The sequence below is a fragment of the Sphaerodactylus townsendi genome, linkage group LG01 (genome assembly GCF_021028975.2).
Source record: "Sphaerodactylus townsendi isolate TG3544 linkage group LG01, MPM_Stown_v2.3, whole genome shotgun sequence".
Lineage (NCBI taxonomy): Eukaryota > Metazoa > Chordata > Lepidosauria > Squamata > Sphaerodactylidae > Sphaerodactylus > Sphaerodactylus townsendi.
In genome coordinates this window covers 91,549,032-91,574,592 of record NC_059425.1, presented here as the reverse complement: position 1 = coordinate 91,574,592, position 25,561 = coordinate 91,549,032, and the positions used below count along the sequence as shown (strand labels likewise).

Here is a 25,561-nt window from a genome sequence, read left to right as displayed (position 1 = left end):
TTAAAGATTCCCTACCCAGCCTCTTGCAATATTAATAAGCAGTCTGCTCTGAGCTAATTTTCCCCACATTATTGAGAGACTGCGTCTCCATCCTGGTTAACAACGCAGTATAAAACTATTTATTATTTAATCATTCCATTTATTGCCTGCATTTCTTCTGTAGAAGTCAAATTGGCATTCACAGAGCTCCCAGGAGATTTCTCATCCAGGCATTGGCCAATCTCTGACTGTTCTGTTGCTGCATTATGTGCCTTCTGATTATGCCTATTCCATTAGTTCTATCTTCCAAAGCTTAAGCAACCACACAGGATAACCAAGGGTTCTCATCCCATTTCCTTCCCACAATATATAAAAAATGAACACAAAGTAACTTTTTTTAAAAAAAAATCTGTATTCAGTAATATTCACATCAAAGTGTATATTTATATATATGTATACAATTAAAATTATGAACATTTCTAAATATTTTATGTATCATACATATATTTATATGTATAATTACATATCCACATAAATTGCTTTGCTGCACTACAGCCAGCTGTTAAAGCAGAAACAGGTTTCACAATAGGACTCTCAGATATATATATAGTCTGGCAGTTTCATTTTGCAAATTTATTTACAACTTATCTAGACCATAATAAATGATTATGTGTTGTATAGTACAAACATAATAGTAAAGGTTTGGGTTGGTTTTTTTTTTAAATACAAAGACTGCAAATGGATACATGGAAAATTAAATACCATATACAGTATTTATAATTTATAAATGCAAAGTTAAGACCTCTTAAAGTTATTGCACTTGCATATTTCTTTTTATAAAGAAGATTTTCTAAGCATCATATATAAAATCTTTTTTTCCAACTCCCATATATAGTAAAATTAGATGTTGTTACCTTGAAATGCCTTCTTCCCAGAACAACCCAGTGGAACCTGGGCATGCATGGATCTACTCTATAATCCAATTAAACCACTAATGTGTTGAGTGCATGTCAGAATACACACCCAAATGTCTAGTTGAGCACAGTTTTTGGTCAGCAAGCAACATTTTTAAAACAAAAATTACTATGATGTGGCTTTGCTAGGTTGGAATTTAAGAACTATCATCCAATGCTCCTAATACCAATTAAGGGAAAGCAGCTTCTTGTACTCAGAACAAATGTACTTGCCCTGTATGGTGCACTGCATGGGACTGCATCACAGTGTATTCAGTTTTTGCAGAAGGCTTATAACTGCTTGGGCAATTACAGGCCTTGACCATTCTACATAAATGAATTCCATCAATGTTCTACATAGTTTTAATTGTTCAGATCTGTGAACAATCAAGCACTATACAGATAATACACACAATTCTATTTATGCCATTTCTGTAGAGTATATCATTGGGCCATTGAGAACCACACGGAGTGCCTCATATGAGCTCATTTGTAGCTTTCTGAATTTATTTCTTTATTTTAAAATTATAGCATTCTACCATTCAGGTGTACTAAACAGTGTACTGTAGAATGCCTTCAGAACATTGAATTATTGTATAATATTGTAGCCATTCTAAAATGTCTTTGTTTTAAAATAGTTTAATTTCCAGTGAAACAGTTCCAGATACATATCCAAAGTCTAATTTAAATGCAATAGTGTCATGGGCAAAAACACTTGTATTTCTACTTCAAGCTAAATTATTCTTCATTGGAAAACACAGGGCAAATAATAGAAGAAAAAATAGTACTCAGTATGTATGCATACTTAAGGCCTGTTGTGTGTTACTTGGCTCTTAATTCGACCTGTGATGAGACTAGCAATAGGCCTTGGCTACAAATATTCCCTTCTCTTCTCTTCACACCATGATTGCAAATAATATCTGAACTACGAAGATATTGAACTTATCATGGATTGCCTTTTCCCTGGCTTACCTTCACCCATGGGGAGGAAAATGTGGAAGGGACGGGAGATTTTGGGGAGCCCAAGGTCCACTCCCAGCCTCTAGAGTGAAGCAATAGGTAAGGAGACTCTTAGAAACTTTTAAAATGTTTCACAGCTTTAAACATTCCCTTAGTTGCTTTTACTAAAAACTAAATAGCTGAGGCTATAATGAAGTTTTTAAAAGATTTGAAACTGAATTTTAAAATTCAGTTTCAAAATGTTTTTTACACATACATGCTTTGTTTACAGAGGGTTTTTTTCTTTTGTAAACTGCCACACTGAAGGTGGCCAAAATTTAATCATATCCCTAATGATATTTGTGACCAAAATATATGTGTCAGGTGCTATTTTACATGTAGAATGTCTGTGTGTGCATTTGTTTGTGTATGCATAACTTAATTACAAACTGTATAATCATTTAAACAGTGATCCCTTTTAATGTCTTATATAGTTATTGGCTTATGAGTTCTTAACTTCTATGATAAATCATCAAAATGCAATAAGGATGTTGTATAAATACCTGCTTTTGGACTGCAATCTGGACTGGGACAATGTCATGTAAGAAATAGCATGCCTGTTTTGAACAAAATTTCCTTTGAGAGAGAAGGCCGAATGTAAGCATGCAAAACAGTAGTTATGCAATACTGCTAAGAACATTAAATGTCTAAAAATGATCTATCTACCTTCAGAGATTCTTTTAACACTGTAAAAAAGAAATATGCTCAACTGACAAGATAGCTGGTGGAGAGAAGAGAAAGTTATGGTTGTCTAAATTAAAAACAAAATATGTTCAGTCTTGGTTCACACTGTCAGTATCTTCAATGGATAAAACCCTCCTACTTGATAGAATGGAAGCTCTGATGTGACTCAGCCATCCATGCAATCCCTGTAGAGCCTATTTTAATGACTGTGCTTTCAAGTGGGAATTATTGTGGCACATGGATTTGTATGTTCAATGACGATGTGTACAGCCCACAAATATGAAAGACAGTTTCCACACGATCAAGAACATAAGTGCCCAGAGGATAGGGCACACCCTCATATGCTATATACTACTCCAATGTGAACCAATTCTCAGACTCTGCAAATTTCAAATATGTCAGTTTTATAATGTCACGTTTTCAGAATGGTTTCATGCACATTACTGTCATTTTTCTGGATGTTTACACAATATATAGGAGGGCTTTAGATAAAAAAGAAACAGCTTGTATTGCTTTTTTGGGCTTTGCTCTCCAGCTAATCCAAGTTAAGATCATACCTGGTATCTATATATGTTAATATTTATTGGTCTAGCTGGCCAATAAATCTCATGTATAAGATAAATTTTATAAAACTGATTAAAGCAAATAGGTAGATTACTCCTTCAAGACCTTTTTTAAAGACATGAGTCTTTAAAAAAAGATTTGCCAGAGCTCAAATGTAAACTTGCACATGTGGCAAAGGATCAAGTATATTTCTGCAATTACATCTATCACTGCATGGTGCAAACATACCTGTACACACCTAAAAGAATATGTGCTTGACTACAACCTAAGCAAAACTCTTTGCCACCAAAATATTTTTATGATGATTTTTTCCAGGCTAATATAAGATTGTTAACAATGGAAAGACATTTACACTAATCAGCTAGAATAGACTTTTAACAGTTATTCTAAAGCAACACTGCCTTGAATTCATCCTAGGATCTGTCTATGTGTCCTTATAAAAATAATTATATGTACTTCAGAAGAAAGGAAATACTACATTGAGGTCTGCATCCAACATTCCTTCATGATGTTATCAATGTACTTTTAAGCAACTCTTAAGCACGACTTAATTTTTTCAGGAAAAAATAGCATTTCGAAAATTACAGCATTTTAATTCATTGTAATAAAAAGACCTAGTCTCACCAATCATTTCAAGTGTTCACAAATAGTTTCTTAGGTATTATTAGAATACCTTTTCATATGCCTGAAAAAAAAATTCCTAAAAAGTTTCAAGAAAAGCTGTTTTAGTACAATTTTTCCAATGTATCTTTCAAATAATTTTTAAATATTTACAGTTTGTGTTTTGAGAGTGAGCAAGATTATGATAGCCCCCTGGCAATCCTTGGCCAGCTCCAGGACACTCCACATGTATGACATGATCTTGAAATGGGAAGTACATGTTTAGAGTCCAATGTGCATGACCCTTATTTTTATATGTATGTAAACTTTGCACAGATTAAGCCTATAAATGCTAGGCCTCCACAAGCAAAGTCCATTTAAATGCAACATCCAACTGATAGATGTTGGCCAGGGCTATAAAGCAAGGATGGTTTTGATCCTGATCAGTTCTTACATTTTCTACATGCTTGAATATTTGTGGGATCAGATGGAAGATGAAGGGCAAAGAAAAAGACATATGAACTCTGTATCCATTCAAGTCAATAGCAGAATGCTCACTGAAATCAGTGAGGCAAAGATTGTACTCCATAGCTTAAGTTATACACTGTATAAAATTACATTAGTTTAATGTTTTACTAGGTCTAAAACCCAATTCTGCAAAGAGGTATACACATATTTGACACAACATAATAATCTGCAACATCATAGTCTGCAGAACTAGGGGCCAAGTCAGCACAGACTTTCATTCACAGTATTCAAGTACAATGGTTTCCTAATCAGCTTACTTGTTCAGCAGGTGACACTAGAGCAGACAGTGGCTGTCTACAAGATTAGACAAAAGAAATCTGTGGGGAGGGGACAGGGAGAGAGAGCGAAAGATCTAACTCAGGGGTAGGGAACCTGCGGCTCTCCAGATGTTCAGGAACTACAATTCCCATCAGCCCCTACCAGCATGGCCAATTCTAACTCATCTGAAAGCCAGATAGGAAGGGTAGAAGAAACCATACTGAGTACTAGTCAGCAACACAAAAGCTGCTGTTTTATATATTGTGGTGGTACCAAAATGACTTTCACCAAATATGACTGTGGCTGGAAGTCCCTGTTCCTCATGGGCTAGATGGGATTTGAAGGCATGTCTCTTCAACACTTGCTAAAATATAACTGGCCAGCTTGACAGGTGTCTGCCTACACTTTTAAAATTACTCTTACTCAGAATACCAGAGGCAAATTTTCTGTATTTCCAGTGTACAAATGGACACTTCTTCTCGCTTATGATATCATTGAGTAGCCAAACATTATCACCACTTAAATGTTCAAGGTACACAGCAATGCATATTGCCCCCAATATGTTAATAAGATAATTTCTGAAGCCTTCTATCTGGAAGTTAAATTCCCTGTCTGTAGCAAGATAAGTTCAAGTACTATAAACTCAATGTCAGTTTAAGCCCCAGAAAGTGTTTACTGGAGTTCAACTGATTATGCAAGCATAAACACTCACAACAGCAATGTGGAAATGTCCTACTTACAACAAAAACTCCCACAGGTATCAGTCAGTTTACTATACCAGTTATGGTATAGCAAAAGTACCATTGAAACCCCCTATTATAACGATAAAATTTAAAAGCAATTCCTAAGTTGTCGCCCCCCCCCCGACCAAAACGATTTTAAATTAAGGCCTCAGCGATGTAGCCCATGAGAAAGGTTTTGTATATTTAAAAGCCAAACATTTGATTTTTGATATATGATTCTGGAACCACTGAATTGTCAAACTCTCTCCCAGTTCATACTGTATCAGTGAAGAAAGGAAACTTCAAAATCTTCCCAGTTAACATTTGCAGTTTTTATCCTTTGAAAAATAAAATACAGATGCCTAAAAAGGGGATAGGATGATGAAACAGTTTTTAAATAGGACTCAGTCATCAATCTTCACTGGAAGTGAATCTGATGTTTCTGTTTCATCTTGCTCTGGTGGTAGCCATCCATAAGCTTCTTCTCCTCTCATCACTTTTTCCCATTGTTTGAGATTTTCCCTGGAGAGGCAAAAAAAGAGTCCAGTGTTGAACATAACCTTATTCTCTTTTTAGAATGAGATATCAATGCATCTAAAACAAATTATCAGTATGTCTAACTCTCAACATGGCCAACTCTACAAACATTTAAATCCATTTAAATCCAGCTATAAAAAGTTATGACTGATCATTCCACAATCCTGAATAATGCCCTCAGTTTGCAGAAAATTCTGAAATTTAAAACAAAAATGAGGGGTTTAAAGTCCACAAAACAATAGAAGCTGCATCTGTATCTTTAAGAGAGAAATTTCCTCAGTGGCCATTGTTAGGCAACCACAGTAGCACTGCCAGCCTTCAGGCTTTACTTTCCATCAGCTAAGGCAGGGGAAACACTCTTTCCAGGCTGTTTTGGCCTTTAAGGAAGGACATAGTGGGGTCACATCTGACAGCAACCACCATTGACCTGATACCACATGACTCGCACTATTCACCCAGGACTAGCTGCTTGCTATTGTTTCAAACCAGCCACTCACTGGATACCAGTATGGGATAGTGGTTAGAGTTTCAGACTAGGACCTGGGAGACCCAAGTTCAAATCCTCACTCTGCCATGGAGACTCACAAAAATGACCCAGTCATAGACTCTCAGCCTAGCTTACGTAACCAGAGAATGATGTAAGCTATTTTGCATATGCATTGTGGTAAAAGTCAGGATATAAACAAAGTAAATAAATAATAAATATAGATGAAGATGGTTGGCAGGTAAAAGGAAGGTTGGTTGGTGGGAGCGGGAGAAGCAGGCAGGGAAAGCTGAGGACATTGAACTTAAGAACAAGCCAGATGGATCAGACCAGAGTCCATCTAGTTCAGCATTCTGCTACTCACAGTGGCCCACCAGGTGCCTTTGGGAGCTTGCCAGGAGAAGGGAAAGAGGAAATAGTGTGGGGAGGAAATCTATATACATGTCCTTTTAAAAAGAGCTGTATGCTTGCAGATCCCTGCTGTACAAATTAGTTAGCCTGGCCCATTGGCTGGAACAACAGAACTGGATCATAGTTTTTCCTGGTAGAGACTCCTAGAAGAGGGGAAAGCTGAAGCCAAGGGAGCAGATAAAAAAAATGCACACCTCCCAATTAAACTGCTGAAAAAACCTATCAAAGAAATTTATCCATTTATGCTATAAAAATATAAATGTTCTTAAAGTTCATTAATAGTTTTTCAGTTGGAAGGAATGACTGTTAAAATTAAAATTGCATGTGGACTGCTGTCATAATACCTCTCTGATTTTGCAGAAGGCCTGAAACATGATCTTAGAGATATGCAATCTACATCATAAATAATACACATTAAATATACAAAATATACCAAAATATACTTTAAAATGTTCAGCTTTTATAGGGAAACCATTTTCACTTGGGACAGAATCACTACTGAGATGGAATCATCATTCAAAGCACTATAAGCAAGAGAGACCACTCATAGCACTCTGAAATTCCCAGGGAGCTATGGTCCTTCCAACCAGCTTTCTTTAATCTTCAATCTCAGACTATTTCCAGGAAGAAAGAACACTATAATAAAATCTTTAACAGAACTACCTGACTGGACTGAACTTTTACTAACCTCTACTCTATCCATACAAAAACATCTTTATTCTTTCCATCTTCATATGTTTTAAATGTCTTATTTGTCAGGGAGATAGTATCTATGTGATTGAGATTCATTCCTAACTCAATGTAACTGCTTGTAACAACACATCAATGCTGCTGAAAGATATATGTAACCAGCCTGCTATCTGTATCCACTGCTATTTGGGCATTCTTTCCTTGATCTTTCCTTTATGGTGTCACATGCTCTGTAGATAACTAGGCTTTCCCCTGACACCCTGTTCCCATGAGAAAAGATCTACATTCATTATCTCATGAGGCAGGAAGCCAGGTGGCTCACTATCTGCTTGCAACCTTAGAGCACCTTAACTCCACAGACTGTTTTTCACAACTTCTTGGAAAAATGGGAGGGGGGCTCACTTTGGGGATAAAGGGGACTGAGAATTCCAGCTTTGCCAGAACTGGCTTTCCTAGTGTGGTGCTTCGATGCCTGCTCAATAAATGCTGCTGATCAATATCTCAGAGTTTGTTTGTTGGCTTGAGGGTCCGAGACCTAATATCATTATGCTTCATTTTTTTCAACAAACCACATTAATTTGATTAGCAAATATACAGTTTGCCATGCACACTAGATCGGATATGGGAATATTTGGCATGGGAATAAATGTGGAAATACTTGCCTCGGAAGAGATGACCACTTTGCCCTGAAGGTCTGGATTGACATTGCTGCCCTGTCCTGCTTAGGCGACGGGCTCATTTATGCCTGCCCATGGAAACTTATGGGTTCACTTGGTTTCCAGTATGCCCAGTTTGGAACTTATTGTTTCCGGGCAAGGTAGTTAAGAGAGTGGTTGCACAGAAGCTGCAGGTATTCTTGGATGAAACATCAGCCTTGGATCCATTCCAATCCAACTTCCATTCTGGCCATGGGATGGAGACCATGCTGGTTGCTATCACAGACCAGCTCCACTGACAGCTGGACTGAGGTGTGTCAACACTGCTGGTGCTTTTAGATCTCACTGCAGCATCTGACATGGTTGATTATGACCTTTTGACCCATCACCTCACTGTTGTTGAAGTACAGGGAACAGCCTTAAATTGGTTGGCCTAATTTCTCTGGGAGCAGGGACAGCGGGTGGCATTGGACGAGGGAACATCTAACTAATCATTGTTCTTTGACAGATAATCTTCATGGTCATGAAGTGTAATGTATTTTTATGGCTTCTATGCATTTCTGACAGCTCATTATTGAATGCATAACATTCAGTTAAAGTAATTCTCTGATATTAACTGCTCTTAGCTTTATGCAAGAATGGGATAGAAATGTTTTAAGTAAACAAACCAACTGCACTATACTCTTCTTTTTTGCCATATTTTTGTCTCCAAATCATCTTGATATGCCTACAACTGATGCTTTCAAGCTTTAAATATTAGCAAGATGACTACCATAAAATATAGGGTTAGGATTAAAAATGGATGAAAGGATTAAAAATGGTTAGGATTAGGATTAAAATGGATGAAATATTACACATCCTTACTTGGGAGTAAGTACCACTGGGAGTAAGCCAGAATATTTTACGTCCAAGTAAATATGAACGTACGTAAATCCAGGATCAGAGAACATGTCATGCAATACTCCTGTTAATGGTCAGGAAGGGGGACAATTACAACAGTTCTACACCATTCACCTACATGCTTGACAATTTATAGAACAGGAATAGTTATTTAGTTATTGCTTCACAGTAGATGCCCTGTCAAATGGCTCTCAGTTGGACAAAGTATTCTGTATAAAATTTTGTAACTTACTTGCAAGCCAGAAGAAGTGGTGCTGTGGTAGGCAAGATCTCCATGAGTGTGGTGTAGCATGGAATGGCTACAGCATTATAGAACCCAATCTGAATAGAATGGAAATAAAAAACACAAACTACATTAGGTAAACTGGAAAGTCAAACATTTAATTTACAAAGCCAGGTAACAGTCTATATTAGAAAATATTTGGCAAATATTTGTTACTGGCAATTGGGGAGAAACATCTTTTTTATTTCAGGGCTTAGGCTTGAAAAAAACAATTAATTTTAAAAGCCAGGCAGGAAGGGAGAAGTCAGTGGTTTCCAAGTATTGCCCAAGTACTATCTATCAGAACTTTGGAAATGCTACCAGCACAGCCAGAGACAATGAAATTGTCAGCTCACACCTTAGCTGGAATCTGAGAACTAGGAAAAAAACAAAAGCTGATTGCATCTGAAAAAAAGAGCTCTCATACCTTAATCTCTGCCCGCAATGGGCTTTGCTACTAGTAAATATCACATATAAATATATTTTCTTCATTTATGACCTTTTTTTTGTCACCAATGGAGACCAAAAGCATTTTACATCATTTTCCTTTCCTCCATTTTATCCTCCCAACAACCCTATGAGGTAGATTAGGTTGAGAGTGTGTGACATACTCGAATTCATCCAGCTAGATTTCATGGCAGAGTGGGGATTTGAACCAGATCTCCCAGTTCCTTGTCTATTATATAGCACTGGCTCTCAAGTGACTGCACTAAGGTTAAATATTGAAATGTTGCTACTTTTAAATTCTGGAATGCAAGGTAGCCTTTATTGGCATACAAAACAGAACAAAATTTCAAAGCAAAAAGGATTAAAAAACACAATTTAAATTGCTAATTTCCAGAATAAAATTTGCAACAGTTTCACAAAAGAGCATATCACAGCTGTTAGGAGGTAGGATATCTTATAACACTCTTAAGAACATAAGAACATAAGAACTAGCCTGCTGGATCAGACCAGAGTCCATCTAGTCCAGCATTCTGCTACTCGCAGTGGCCCACCAGGTGCCTTTGGGAGCTCACATGCAGGATGTGAAAGCAATGGCCTTCTGCTGCTGCTGCTCCTGAGCACCTGGTCATAGGGCATTATGGCGTCCTAAGGATAAGGGAGGATCAAGATTGGTAGCCATGAATTGACTTCTCCTCCATAGAATCGTGTTACTTTTAAAGCTATGGGTTAGTGGCCATCCACCACCTCCTGCTTGCTTGCATCTTCCAAACACTGATCCTGCACGTTTAAGTGAAGTGACACTTTACTGAATCCTAATTCTCCCCAGCATTTTCAATGAATGCCCCCTGGACTAGTATGGCGAGAAGGAAAGTATACCATGGCATTTCTACTTGTACATAATTTTGCCAGACTTCCAATCCTCCCCCCTCAGGCGTCTCCTCCTCCCAAACTAAAAGAGTTGCAGCCCTCTCCTCATAAGGGAGGGTTGCTCCATTCCTTCAAATCATACTCGTTGCCATTCTCTGCACTTATCTCTTCGAGTATCCCTAGTTAGAACTGAGAACTAGACACGAGTAATTCAAGTCACGGTCGCTTTCTTTATATGGGGGCAGCTGACAATCTTTGCAGTTTTATTCTCAATTCCTTTCCTAATTATCCCCAGCATAGAGTTTGCCTTTTTTGTACATTTGAGTTGTTCCCATTGGGACTTTATCAAACTAAGGCGCCCAAATCCAACACCAGTGTGTGACTGATAGCACTGACCCCTTTGGCGTCTTAATGTAGAGTTTGGATTTTTTTTGCCCCTAATTGCATCACTTTACGTTTAGCTACACGATCCCAGACTGCATTTGCCATTTCTTGGCCCACTCACCTAATTTGTCCAAAGGTCGGCTTGGAGCTCTTAGCAATCCTTTGTGGTTCTTACCACCCTACACTTAATTTGGTATCATCCTGCAAACTTGGCCACCCACACTACCCACCCCTACTTCCAGGTCATTTTATGAATAAGTTCAAGAGCACTGGTCCCCAAAACGGATCCTTGGGGGACACCACTCCCTACATCTCTCCATTGTGAGAACTTCCCATTTATACCTGCCCTTTGTTTCCTGGCACTCCAACCAGTTTTTAATCCATGGGAGGACTTCCCCTCTTATTCCCTTCATTTGCTGAGTTTTCTCAACAGTCTCTGGTGAGGAACGTCAAAAGCCTTTTGGAAATCCAAAGTAGACAATGTCCACTGGTTCCCCCGTATCCACATGTCTGTTTACACCCTCAAGGAACTCTAGTAAGTTTGTAAGACAGGACTTGCCTCTACAAAAGCCATGCTGACTCTTCCTCAGCAGGTCTTGCTTTTCTACATGTTTGTGTTTTATCTTTAATGATAGATTCTACTAATTTACCAGGAACAGATGTCAAACTGACGGGCCTGTAATTTCCCGGGTCCCCCATAGACCCTTTCTTAAAGATTGGTGTGACGTTGGCCATCTTCCAGTCTTCAGGGATGGAGCCTGATTTCAGGGATAAGTTGCATATTAATGTGAGAACATCAGCAATTTCATGCTTGAGCTCTTTAAGAACTCTTGGATAGCAAGATACAATCTGGGCCAGAGGATTTGAGTAGCATTTAGTTTATCAATGGCTGCCAGAACTTCTTCCCTTAATACCACTAACTTAGCTAGTTCCTCAGATTCACCTCCCTAGAAGCTTGGTTCAGGTGCAGGAGATTTTCCTCCACCTCCTCTTGGGTGAAGACAGATGCAAAGAAATTCATTCAACTTCTCTACAATCTCACCTGTCACCTTTTAGCACACCTTTTGTTCCTTCATCGTCCCTAACTTGGACCTACCGCTTCCCTAGCTGGCTTCCTGCTTTTGATGTACTTGAAGAGACTGTTTGTTGCTGGTCTTGATGTTCGCCCAGCCATGCGTTCCTCATAATCCTTTTTTGCCTCCCTTACAGCTAACTTGCTTCTCTTTTGCCACCATTTGTGTTCTCTCTGGTATTCTTCATCCAGTTAAGTTGGACTTCCATTTTTCTAAAAGACATCTTTTTTTTCCTAATAATTACCTCAACCTCCCTTATTTAACCATGAGTGGCTTTCTTTTGGACTGGGAAATGCCTTTCCTAACCTAAGACATTCCAACTGAGCTTTTAAAGACTGTGTTTTTTAAATAACCTCCAAGCACCTTGGACATTTTTGACTCTCTTGATTTTCCCTTTTCCGGCTTCCTGCGCACTATCCCCCTCATCTTTGAGAAATTTCCCTTTCTGAAGGCAAATGTGAAACTACATTAGTAGTTGTCACTTGTTAGCATGCAGAGATACTGAATCTGACAGCATTGTGGCTGTTCCCTATCGGCTCAACAACACTGACTTCCCTTTTCCAGGTCCTGGGTCCCACATAGAATTAGATCTAGGATCAAATCTCCCCTGGTTGGTTCACCACAACCATCTGCTCTAAACCACAGTCATTTAGCATATCCAGGAATGCTCTCTCCTTACTATATGACCTGAACATGCATTTTTCCAGGTTATGTGGGGATAGTTAAGGGAGTAGCCCATTACCCGCGACATTTTTTGCTTTTGTTGGCTTACCTCTCTAATTTCTTTTTCCATCTCAGAATCCTCTTGTGCACTTTGGTCAGGGGGGGACGATATTATATTCCCTAATGTTAAACTTTGCTTCACCCCTGGTGGCCAGTATCCACAGTGCTTCTGTAGAATCAGCTCCCCCCCCTGCATTGTCTATTTTATGTGACAACTATGCTCTCTTGCTGATGTAGAGGGCCACCCCACCCCCAATACGCCCCTGTCCTATCCTTCCTGTAGAGCCTGTAACCTGGGATAACAGCATCCCACTTGGTTCTCCCTCCCATTCCACCATGTCTCTGTGATTGCCCACTATATATCAATGTCCTCCTTCAAAACTCTGTGTACTCCAGCTCCCCCATTTTAGGTCAGATGCCTTCTACGTTTCATTTCATTAGCATAGAGACACTTGCATACTCTGTCTCTGTCCTTAAACCACTGGGATTTCTATGTGTTTTGCCCTCTAGCCTTTGTGGTGTAGACACTTATCACTTCTTATCACATTGCTATGCTCCTCGCTTGTATGTGGTTGATTTGGAAGAACCTCTCTCTGTGTCTGCATCCCTCATGGACTCTGTATTCCGGAACCGAAGTCACCTCTCAGCTCCTGTCGGCTTTCCCCCCAAGGATCAGTTTAAAAGCTGTTCTGCCACCTTTTTTAACGTTGGCGCCAGCAGCCTGGTTCCCTCTTTGGTTAAAGATGAAGCCCTAGATCCCCTTTTGTACAGGCCTGCCTTATCCCAAAAGGTTCCCCAGTTCCTGACAAAGCTGAAACCCTCACTGCCTTACACCCACCTTCTCATCCACGCATTGAGACCCTGTAGATCTCCGGCTTTGCCTAGCCTCTCCCCTGGCGGCTGTGGAACTTAGGTAGCATTTCGGAGAATGCCACCTTGGGGGAGTCCCTGGATTTTAACCCTTTTTCCTAGCAGCCTAAATTTTGCTTCCAGAACCTCCTTCGGCTACATTTCCCAATGTCATTGGTACCAATGTGGACCACAACTGCTGACTCCACCCCAGCACTGGGTTCCTAACAGCCTATCTAGACGAGCGTGACATCCGCAACCTTCGCACTCAGGCAGACAACCAAGTCACCATGCGGTCATCCACGCCTGTCACTGAAACCTAACTCTCTATATTCCTAATGATCTAGATCACCCACTACAAAGGGAGCCCTCCCCACCTCCCCGGGGTATCCTTTCAGTCTTGTGGCGAGAGGATATCTGACCACCAAAATAAGGAAGGGGTCCCATCTAAGGGAGCATCTTCCACCACCTCAGACTGGCACCCTCCGTCACCCAGACTCTCATTCTCCATGACATCTGAAGAGATGTCACCTTGGGAGTGGGACCTGGCTGCTAGGTCCCCGAAAGCCTCGTTTGTTGCCCTCTCTGCCTCTCTCAGCTTCTCCAGGTCTGCCACCTTGGCTTCAAGAGAACGCACATGTTCCTTGAGTGCCAGGTGCCACTGAGTGCCACTGAGAACACTGCAAGAAAATGGAATTCATATATTTCATGCGTATCTTATCATATTTAGAGCATACAAACAGAGTGGTCAAGTGTTTCAACAGTAACCAGATCACAAGAACAAACCCTTTTAGAACGTTCCATATTCTTAAATCTCCCATCCAAAAGAGCTGATGGCAACACATTACATCTTGCAGTAGCCAAGGCTCTCCTCTGGGTGGGATTAATCAGCAGATGAAGATATGCTGCCATAATTCCACGCTTGCATAGGATTAATAGTGGGGGAACAGGTTGTCTTGGCTGCAAGAGTCAAGTTATGAAAGTCAAGATCCAAGAGCCTGTTCCTAACTAGCTTCCACGTTTGTAAGCGTAAGGAGTGATTCCAAGGGGAAACAAATAGCTTCAACCTTTCTAAGGATCAAAGTATACCATTCTGAAATAAAGTGATCTGATAACAGAGAGGGAATATTGGATCCCACTAGAAAATGTATATGCAGCCAACATTTTATGTCATTACCCATGCCAAGGTCTCTAGAATTGTTTGGCCTGTCTATATGTACAACACAGCATAAGGCACACATCTAGGGAGCCCCATTAGTTTCCAAAGGAACTTTGAATGTAACAAATTAAATTAATTTATTGCTGAAATCCAAATGGGGGAATTGTACAGTAACAAGGAGCCGATTCTAGCCTCAAAAACCTTCAAGGCAAATCCTGGAATGAAAATTTTGTAGGAAGATACTTAAATCTGGTGAAAAGAGCTATGAACAGTCAAGACCTTGCTACATACCTGAAAATGGCCCAAAGTTTGCAGAAAAATATAAAAAATAAAAAATGAGTTTTTAAAAATGAACCCCCAAATGATAAAAGGAGTGCCTGTAGCTTTAAGAAACAGATTTCCTCAGTGGCTGATGCTACACAACCATAATATTCCAGGCTGGATTTCTGTGAATAAAAAGAGACAGGGGTTGGGGGGGGGGGGGAGGATCCTTTCCAGGCCTATTTTAGCCTTTGAGGGATAACTCATTAGGGCCAGGCCTGGCTATGGTTGCCAGTTCCAGGTTGGGTGATTATATGGAGGAGGCTGAGGAGGGTAGAGTTTGGGAAGAGGAGAGGAGAGGCCTCTGCCTAATATAAAGTCATAGAGTTTCCCCCTCCAAAGCAGTCATTTTCTCCAGTGGGAATGATGTATGGGAAAAAGAAAATAGTGGGGAAGTGGAAATGAGATGTCTCCAGCAAGTCTTTGTGGGTTTCACTTGTTTCTCTTGATTCCGTTAGTGCTTTAAAGAGCTCCACTAAGTCCAGGGTTATCACTTCAGCATCAGCGCTTTACAGTAAAGAATCCTCTGCTTCTTGATTCTTTGTCAATGTGGCATAATAGTCTAACAGTCCAATCCAAAGACGGGTGTTGGGTCACAATGGTGATACTCTGGTGCTGTCCTGCCCTCTCCATAGAGTTTCCCTGCAGCACGGGAAGCCCAAAAATGGGGAAAAGGTGAAAGAGCCTGAGAATCCCCCATAGAGGATAGTGGAAATATGCAAAGGAAAATGTGTCATATCTCCAAGCCAGCCCCACCGGCAAAACTAAGGCTGGATCCACTCACTTGCCTGTCCCTGAAATGCCCCTGGCCATGGCGGCAGTGTTTTGTGCTGGCAGGCTTGAGCAGGACAGGCAACTTCCGGGTTCAGTGCCTCAGAGCCATGTGGAACCTACTCGCTAGGATAAGTAACCCCTCGCTGGTGCATTTGCCCTTTATGTCAGCAGATGAGCACCCATGTCGCACAGCGGTGCACCAGCTCCAGAGGGGGATTTGCCTGGCTGTAAATATAAATTAACAAGGGTGGCTGACTGGGTTGTAACTATAAACTGAAAGGTGAGGGGCGGATTGGTTGGATGTAAGGATAAATGAATCATACAAAGAAGTGTCAGTCAGAATACAGGAGTATTGCCTGCCCTTATTTCAATAAAGAAATTTTGATGGAAAACTGAAATGAAACTAAATTTAAATAATCATTTTAAATGTCAACATAGAAAAGAGGATTGGATGAATATATAACATATGAAGCTGTAGAATAAAGAGGATTTAGGAAGACATGGGAATTGAAAGCTCTATTGCATGGAAAGAATATGATCTGGGAGAATCTGGAACATAATAAATGTTATCTTTGAAGTTTATAAATGCCTCAGAGATTGAAGCATATTTACAATTTTGAAAATGCAGATTGTCAGTGTTTCTGTGGAGCAGGAAAATAATTGTTGATTCCCTCTCCTACTGCTGGGGATAGGCAGGAGAGAAGTCACCCTTCCCAGCTTCAGGCAGTTGGCAGGGCAGGGAACCTGTATTGGTAGCTAGGTGGGCAGGCAATGCTTCAGCCAGGCAGCCTGGTTGGCAAGTAACCTGCACACAGAGCAAAAAGAAGGATCTGATTTTCTCCTATCCTAATCACATACAAAAGTATTTGGCTTCATTCCATGTAAGAGAAAGGATGGAGAAGGGAGGAAGAGAAAAAGAATATGAGTGATGATGTTGGGAAGGGAGAAAGAGACAGGAAAAATAATGTATTTGACAGAAGAGATGGGGAAGAGTGAAAGAAAGAAAGGTGGGAGGATCGTATGTCCCTTCTGCTGTGAGTTTTTGCTAGTCCCTGCTTGTAGTATTCTAATTTAGGATCCTTTACGAAATGAATGAAAATCAGACCATCTGTGCAAAGAAAGTCAGCAATGCTACATAAGAACATTTGCTCTCTAGTTAAATTATACTTTTTGGGGGAAAACATCAAATATTTTAGACCTACCTGACCCTGAGGAACCTCATCCTTCTTGTCTCTGTCCATCATGGGAATAGGTTGAATACCTAACTTCTTCATTTCATCACCCTACAATATTTAGCAAACAAAAGGATCACTGAAAATACTTGATGAGGTATACTTATATGCAACAAGAAATTCAGAACTTAAGAAGGTAAAATATGGGAGATGAAATTTGGAAAACAATAGAAAGGGATGATTTTACAACATAAAAAGGTATATTCACATGTTGCAAAGCAGTTGAGGCCACTATAAGGATTTGGATCATGTGTGGTGATTGTTCAAGTGTGCATGGGCTAGATACAGACTGGGACTCTGGAGTACACACAAAAAAGTTTTAAGCCTGTACCCACACAGACACATGCCTGGATTTGCCAATCTGAAATGACTCTGGGGAGTTTCTGCATACTTAGCTGACCTTCATTACACACAAGTTTCCCAACAGAATAAAAGGGTTATCTAGAGTTTTTTTCCAGGTTAGGAAAGTGTTATAGCAGGAAGGCCCTTCTGCACATGTACTGCTATCCTTATATGATTTTGGCCTACTTTTCCGAGAAGCATAGTCCTCAAGGTGGCCATGAGGCTCTTATAATGTATGAATGAACCTTAACAGAACTTCAGAATTAAAATCAGGGACCAACTAATGCAACATTTTATTTTCACCAATGGCTGAATGAAAAGTCCATTGTTTTGCTATTTGGCAGAAGTTAGGGTTTTTCTCCATTTTTCCAGATCCTCAAATAGATGCTAAGTTATGTCAATATTGTTTGAGGTCACAAAGAATGCCCCTGGGGAATGTTTTTCCATTGATTCCTGAATTATGGAAATGTGTACCTAGGAGTCTCCAGAAAGGTTAGTTTTTAGTGTCTGCACTTGGCAAACATCAAGGAACCTTAAAAGTGCCTAGGTATGCTTCTCCAATGAACCATGAATCGCAGGATTATGGAAATGTACATCAACAGTATTGTAAAAAGTGAGGCAGCTTTTCCTTTGGTACAAGTCATTACACTTTTGATGAAATTCAACAGACTGCATTGGATATATGGAAGAACTGTACACAGGCTATAATCAAGACACATAAATAACAATTATAATAGGGAGCAGGGCTTTTCAGGGTGCGAGTAGCATTTTGGGATATCTTGAATGTCTGATTTCACTCACAGAGTGAGTCTTTTCTGAAAACCAGTAGAGTGCTATTTTGAAGGAACAATATCCACAAACTATTGATGTGGGTATAATTGGCTGAACATAGAGGGAGACTATATAGTCGATGTTGTTCTAGTCAGGAACAAAAAAATAAAGCAGAAGTTTCAATTATGTGCCAAGGCGAACAGTTCAGTCCTAAGGGGGTAGGGCAAAACTGCTGAAGAGGCAATGTGATCACAGTAAGGTGCATCTAGTGCAGGAGCACTCATGCTGTTTCTGGGGAGTTGGCAGTATAATACTCTGGCACTAATGCAGCTTCGGCGTCAGCTTGCCTCCGGACTCACACCAGCGGAGGTGGAGCTGGCTTCAGTTGACTTCCTGAGCCCTTTCAGTCTAGGATGCCACCATTTACTGGTGCAGACTTATGCCAGCAAAAAGGCAGGTACAACTCATTGTGCTGCACAGAGGGATTTCACAAAGGTCCGGAAAAGTGTCACTTCTGGCTTGCTGGATGCAGCACAGCAAGCCTTTTAGGAGGCTGCATTGTTCCCGGCAGTGCTGCAGTTATCCTCACCCCCTCCCAACCCTCTGTTTTATGTTTGCACTGCCCAAGTCCAGTTCTTAAAAATGACAACTGAAGAAATAAATCTGTTTCTGGACTGACTCGGTTCATACTGCAGGAGCCAGTTTATTTGACTGAATGTCGCTCCCATTCAGAAACAAGGCAATTCTTGGTGTCATTTAGAAAAATATTTATCTTCTCTATTATATGCAGGTTTGCTAAGTGAAGGAAATATTTTGTAAAGAGGCACACTCAATCATGTGATCCCTGCCCATAAGTCCTAAATGGTACAGTTCAGAAACAGGTATGTTTCATTTGTCTCAAGGGATAACTCAAATGAAACTACCTAATAATTTTCAACTAGCTTAATTATTCAATCATTAAATATTCAAGTATTCAATTATTTGAGTATTAATTATTCAAGTATTACTTGGCATTCACAGACTATAAAATATTTGATAAAATTAATTTTAATTTTCGATACTGCTGAGCTCAGTGGTCATCTCTTATTGACAGGTGCATACGCAAAACAAGGTAGACAAACATTTACCTCCGTCCAAAATTCGGCATATATATCACTGGATGTCGATCTTGTTACATGCCATAATTTTGTAACAGAACATAAGTCACAAGCTGTCATCATCAATGCAATCACACGGTCCCTGTAATGAAACTGGAAGCTTATTATACAGTTAAAACACATATTTTTATTCAGTTTTTAAGTACATCACTGTCAATTCAAGAACAGATCAGTATATGAGAAAAAGCAGGCATGCAGAGCTATGTCCTAGGTTAAGAAGAACAGTACACCAAAGAAAATGGAGGACACAGACATCAATGTTTGTGTTCAAAGAAAAACCATCTGGAGATTTACAGTGCAGTCCTAAGTAGACCCTTCTTAGACCTCCGACTTCAATGAACCTAGGACACTGTCAACTCTACTTAGGATGATGGGTCTCTTGAACACTGGTATGCTACAACGTTTCCTCAGTAATAACTTTATCAAGTCTGAGCACCATAACTTTGTGCCCAAAAGCGCACCATCAAAATTAGCATGCTAACCTCTACTCTCACTTTCTATAGCATGATGTAGTAGCTAAGAGAAGGTGGATTCTAATCTAGAGAACAGGGTTTGATTCCCCATTCCTCCACCTGAGTGGTGGAGGATTATCTAGTGAACTAGATGTGTTTCTGCACTCCTACATTCCTGCTGAGTGACCTTGGGCTAGTCACAGTTCGTTGGAACTCTCTCAACCCCACAAGGTGTCTGTTGTGGGGAGAGGAAGGAAAAGGAGTTTGTAAGCCACCTTTCATCTCCTTACAGAAGAGAAGGGGGGGGGGGATCCAAACTCTTCTTCTTCTATATAACCTTGCCCAGTAGAGGAAGTGGGAAGAATGCATATAATAGACCCCTGGGCAACTGAAGCCTCAGAGAGTCCACCCCTTCTGCCCAAGGGGTCCCAGAACCAAACAAAAAAGCCTGGGAACTTGTTTGTTCATTCCAGAGGCAAACAAATCCAGCTCAAGCAGGCTTAACTTTTTTACTATTTTCTCAAAGAGCGTTTGGTTTAGGGACCATTCACCGTGATTCAAGTCCCTTCGACTGAACCAATCAGCCTGCGTGTTCACCACCCCACTTAGCTGCTTTGCTTGTAGATTTTTCTCTGTCCACATCAGAGTCTTCACTGTTTCCTGGTGAACCAATAAAGCCCTTGTTACCCTCTGACTGTCCACTGGGAATTCAGCCATCCCATTATGGGACTGAACCAAAACATGTCAAGGTTTGAGCCTGCTACTCACGGCTAACACAACCAGACATACGACCCTTAGTTCCAGACAATTTATGCTGAACTTCCATTCTGCTGTTGATCAAATTCTCTGGGCCACCAATTCCTGACAATGTGTCCCCCCCAACCCCTTTGCTGGCATGCATAGTGAATACCAGCTGCTGGGGTTGAAAGAACTATGTTCCTTGTCTCAGGTGTTTCCAGTCTGACCACCACCTGAGTGGACATTTCAGGTTTTCTGGGAAGGTTAATGATTTATGATGCCATCTGTAGATGCTATTCTGATGAAGCAACAGCAGAAACTGTCTTGCATGCAGCCTTGCCCATGGTAAGATATTGATGGTTGAAATCAGCAACCCCATTGGGTCCCTTTCCCAGTGGCTGTACATAAGACTTATTTTGCACTGCTTTTCCTCTGGCAAAAAATCCTCCCCCTGAATAATATTGATCCTGACCCCAGGTGGGGAGAGGGAGCTCTTTTTTCTGTTCATGAGGAATCCTCGTTCCTCAAATTCTTGATAGTTAAGTGGGTGTCCTCCAGGAGTGTACTGGAAATGTTGCCCTTGGATACAGAAAAGCAGGAAACATTGGGATGATGAGTGGATTGGGATACGTAAGTATGCCTCCCTTAATTCCAAAGAGGTTAAAAAAATCATGCTTGTAATATGGAATGGAGAGACTACATTTGGAACTTTCACAGGTACAGGCTCTGTGGCTCCAATGCCCTGCAGATGTTGCACAGCTTCGTTCAGAATGGGGATTCTGGCTCTGGAGATCTTTGGTACATGTGAGGTGATGAAATCTAGTTTGTACTCCTCCCAAACCACCTTTTGCACCCAGGCATCACTGATGGTCATCTCCCAAGTATCTGCGAAGTGGAACAGATTACCTCCCATGGAGCAGTTACACTATGGAAGCCTTGGAGGTGGAACTCTGGTCCTGCTTATTGTCAGTAAACTGACAACCTTGATTTCTGGCTCTATATCCATAAGATCCACTGGATCTGAACCCCCTCTGGTTCTTTTGCTTGAAGTATGGAAAAAACCAAAAAGGCCCATAGCTTTTTCCTTTGTGGTCCTTGACTTTGACGTCAGTTGCAAAGAGGGCATCACCTTCTTTTTCTTCTTGGTCTCTGCTAGTACTTTCTCCAAAGATGATTCTACCTCTGAACTGTACTGTTGAACAGTTGTCCTTGGTTAATGTAACAGCTTTCCCATTTTACAGACATAGGTTCCTGTAGCTGTCTGGGATCATGCACAGAATTGCATCACATCTTAACAAGTGTCTGCAATGAATTGGGAAGCCCTCTGTATCTTTAATAAGGATTGTCTGAGGGAAACTGAATCCACCTTTTGATCCTGCAGTAAGTAATCTGCCCGAACTACAGAGGATCTGGCAAAATTTGATAAGAACAACAACACTCTAATAGCCAGCAACAAAGCTTCATATGTTTCTTAAGCCCCTGTTGAGTCCTCAAGGACAACTTTCCCATCCTTTGGAATGATTGCTCTCAAATAGAGGACAATCACTGGGGCATCCATCACTGAAACTTTTAAATCCTCAATGGCCTCCTTGTTCAGGATATAATATGTCTTAGCTATCAAATCCAGGGAGGCACTGTGGCCGGGATGATGACTGTATTGGAGGGGTCTGGAAAGAAATAACTTTAGCTGGCTGATTGAAAGCTCTATTGTCAAGATTAGCAGAAGCAAAGTTCTTAGTGTCCTGGTTACCCTCCTTTAGTTGGTACTTGAGGGTACTAATAACCTTTTCAGGAACCTTGGGTAGTGCTCCCTGGCAAACAGTCTGGTGCAGGGGTAGGGAACCTGCGGCTCTCCAGATGTTCAAGAACTACAATTCCATCAGCCCCTACCAGCATGGCCAATTGGCCATGCTGACAGAGGCTGATGGGAATTGTAGTTCCTGAACATCTGGAGAGCCGCAGGTTCCCTACCCCTGGTCTGGTGGAACTGTCCTGTGATTCCTCCTCATCTCTAGACAACTCTACCTCTACCCTATTTAAGCCCATAGCTTCAGATCTAATGGAAAGGGAGTCCTTAAAGTCCAACTCTAGCTCACAACATTCCAAATATTGAGATTTTTTGTGGGCTTTTTGTTGTTGTTAGGGGTGTGGCTTGATTGGACAGAGTCTGCTTTCTACCAGTTGGTGGACTGGTCTGGAGAGGGAACTCTCACTCGTTTGGCTGCCTTTCCCCATGCACCTGAAGCTGCGTAGATGTTTCCTGTGCGGGGGGGCGGGTCACTTGCATTTGCTGCCTTGCTCACTGGTTTTGTTGGGGTAGTGAAAATGCTTGTGACCAGTGGTGGGATTCAGCAGGTTTGCACCACTTCAGCAGAACAGGTTGTTAAAATGGTGCTTGTAATCAACAAGTTGTTAAATTATTTGAATCCCACCACTGGAACCGGTTATTAAATTATTTGAATCCCACCACTGCTTGTGACTGTTTCAACTCCCCCTTGGATGGCCTGCTGCAGCATCATAATTAGGGCCCAAGGCAGTGACCAAGGTTTTAAGTTGCAATCTCTGGGGGGGAAAGGGGAAATTTCACAAGCAAAATCATGCCGCTGCCATTATGAGGTTTCTCACCAAAACGTTTCCCAATGAATTCATGACTAGGAGGTCTCCCATCCAATTTATGGTCTGAGTGGGGTTTGATATGGGTTCAGTCCCCCAGATCTCTCTGGAAACATCCCACCTGGCACAGAAGACTGCTCATTGCTGGTGCTGGCCTCACTGCCTCACTCTAGCATATGTTTTGCAGTACAGGTCATGCTGGATCTAGGAGTCCTGGCAGTGGGACAGTCAGGTTCAGATTTTGCTCTGGTGTACTGGAATGACCTGCCCTGGCTCCCTACATGAGATTGCTGGTATCTTTAAGGCCCAATGATCCTGGCCAGGGGGACCCTTCCTTGCTTGTCTTCATTTTTTCCTGCTGCTGGAGGAAACTGGAGTGGAAGAAGAACTGCTCTTCAGCCATGGGGGTAAGGCTAGTAGTTTCTCTTTCAGTTTTCTTATAGTGGAGCTCAGAACAGCGACCTGTCTGAACTACAGGGCTTTCAGAACTGGAAGTCCCAGTCCCCTACAGTCCTGGAGAGTAGCAAAATAAATGCATAGTCCTGCCTAAACAGTTGGAGGTGTGACCTAACCAGCCTGGATGATGGAGCCCACTGAAGGAAAACATACAATTGTCAAGCAAATACACATCTAACTGCTACCTTTAGTAGGGGTTTTGGGGGGAGGGGGTGGTACAGGTAGTGAATTAATGAGTGAATAGAATTAGTTCTACTGAAATCTGTGTTTCATTTCATAGCAAATGTATTCAGGCTTGAGGTATGCTACCAAACATTATATTAATTTTAATTGTACTGTTAAAAAAGGTTTTCCATTTACTGTTACTTTGGTCTAGAAAAGTTTTTAAATATGAATATTTGGCTTAACCTCTTGCAAAACTAGAGGTGGATAAAGCACAGAATTTTCAGTTCACTGACAGAAGGTTTTTGTTCATGGAAGGATTCTTGATATCTGATTAGTAGAATATAAATTTTAGGATCTACCTGCTCATCTTTTAAAGCTCTTTAAAACAGCCAGAATTATAAAGGGAAACTTTAATAAAGTCTGTTTCATAGCAAGTGCAAGTCTTTCTGCTACTAAACTGATAAAAGTTTGCATGAAGTTCTATGCTTAATGTTAGTGGTAAACTTCTGAACAGCTGAAGTTAATTTGTAACATACAGTATTGTGTGTTACTCATCTTGTCACTTAAAAAAATAAAATGTGTGAACAAATTATACATTCAAATCTTTAAGGCTTTAAAAAATTCTAGCAAAACAACATTTAGATCTGAAGGTGAATTATAAATGTGAATTAATTCTTTACCTATGTGCTTGATTTGTAAGGTTTAGTGTTCTGGTCTGATAAAGGTCTTCTAACTGTTTCCTGTTTCCAAAGTACAAAGCAAGATCTGTAGCAATGATGGCTTTGCGGATGATTTCCAGGATCTGTTCGTACTCCGTAGAATTCCAATTATTGAAGATATTGTGGCCTTCCAACTATGAAAAATATAATTAATTTTTAAAAAAATATTTCATTTAGAACTGCCATTTAGAACAATTCATAAACAAACATTAAAAAATTTCTCCATTTTCACAGCAGAATAAAATACTATATTTGTAAGAAGCCCTGAAGCACATTTTGGATTCAAGTGAAGTTTCTTACAATCTGGGTCCAGATCTACATGCATCCCTAATTACTATCACTTATTCCAAATTGCTCTTTGACCTTAACAAGTTCTATGGGAAATGAAACTTTTCAATGACAATTCAAGAGAAAACTCGAGCAGGCTCCCCCACCACCACAGCCACACACACTGAATAGATCCCAGACTATATTTAAGTGAAATTATGTTAAAATGACATGGAGAGTCTACCAAAAAGACTGTACCATTGATGAATACTCCCAATCTGTAATATTAAATTAATATCTGTTCCATGTTGTGTTCCCTTGTCCCACATCACTGCCTGCTGGTTGTGAGATAGGGAAATACATAACAACAGTGTTGAATATGAGGTAAACATTACTGCAGGTTATCAAGGAAGGGTGTTTGGACTTAACAAGGGAATGCTGTTCTTGGAAACATCTCATTTTTAACATATAGCCTCACGCAGAATTTGACTTATGCAGGAGTGTGGATGTATATTCATATAATATTTATGCAATTTAACGAGAATTTATTTTTAATGCAATACATAATTATGTACTATTTCACAAAATGTTCATGGAAAATAAGGATTATAAAGGTGAATCACACCATATATTTTAAAATATTAATTATAATTATTAATGGAGATACATTCACTCTGTAAAGTGGAACTAATAAAGGGAGAAATCTACAGACTGTTATAGAAATATATATTCCACACAGTTTTATTCCTTTCCAAGTACTGAGTTTATAGATGATCTCATAAATCCCACTGTAGAAAGAAGTAAAGCTGTATTCAACTCTACTGC

The 25,561-nt window shown here is 40.4% G+C and overlaps 1 protein-coding gene across 2 annotated transcripts in view; it reads right to left on the bottom strand.

Moving 5' to 3' along the window:
* Positions 1 to 400: 400 nt before the first annotated feature.
* Positions 401 to 25,561, bottom strand: part of PDE10A (phosphodiesterase 10A) — a 243,516-nt gene continuing 218,355 nt past the window's right edge. For both annotated transcript variants that reach the window (XM_048487553.1, XM_048487546.1), the window contains 5 exons: positions 24,431 to 24,603; positions 19,297 to 19,408; positions 17,027 to 17,107; positions 9,198 to 9,286; positions 401 to 5,809 (listed from right to left, as the gene is read on the bottom strand). In XM_048487553.1, the coding sequence (XP_048343510.1) occupies positions 5,692 to 5,809; positions 9,198 to 9,286; positions 17,027 to 17,107; positions 19,297 to 19,408; positions 24,431 to 24,603 (573 nt within the window). In that variant the 3' untranslated portion in view covers positions 401 to 5,691. The remainder of the gene's footprint in view (positions 5,810 to 9,197; positions 9,287 to 17,026; positions 17,108 to 19,296; positions 19,409 to 24,430; positions 24,604 to 25,561) is intronic.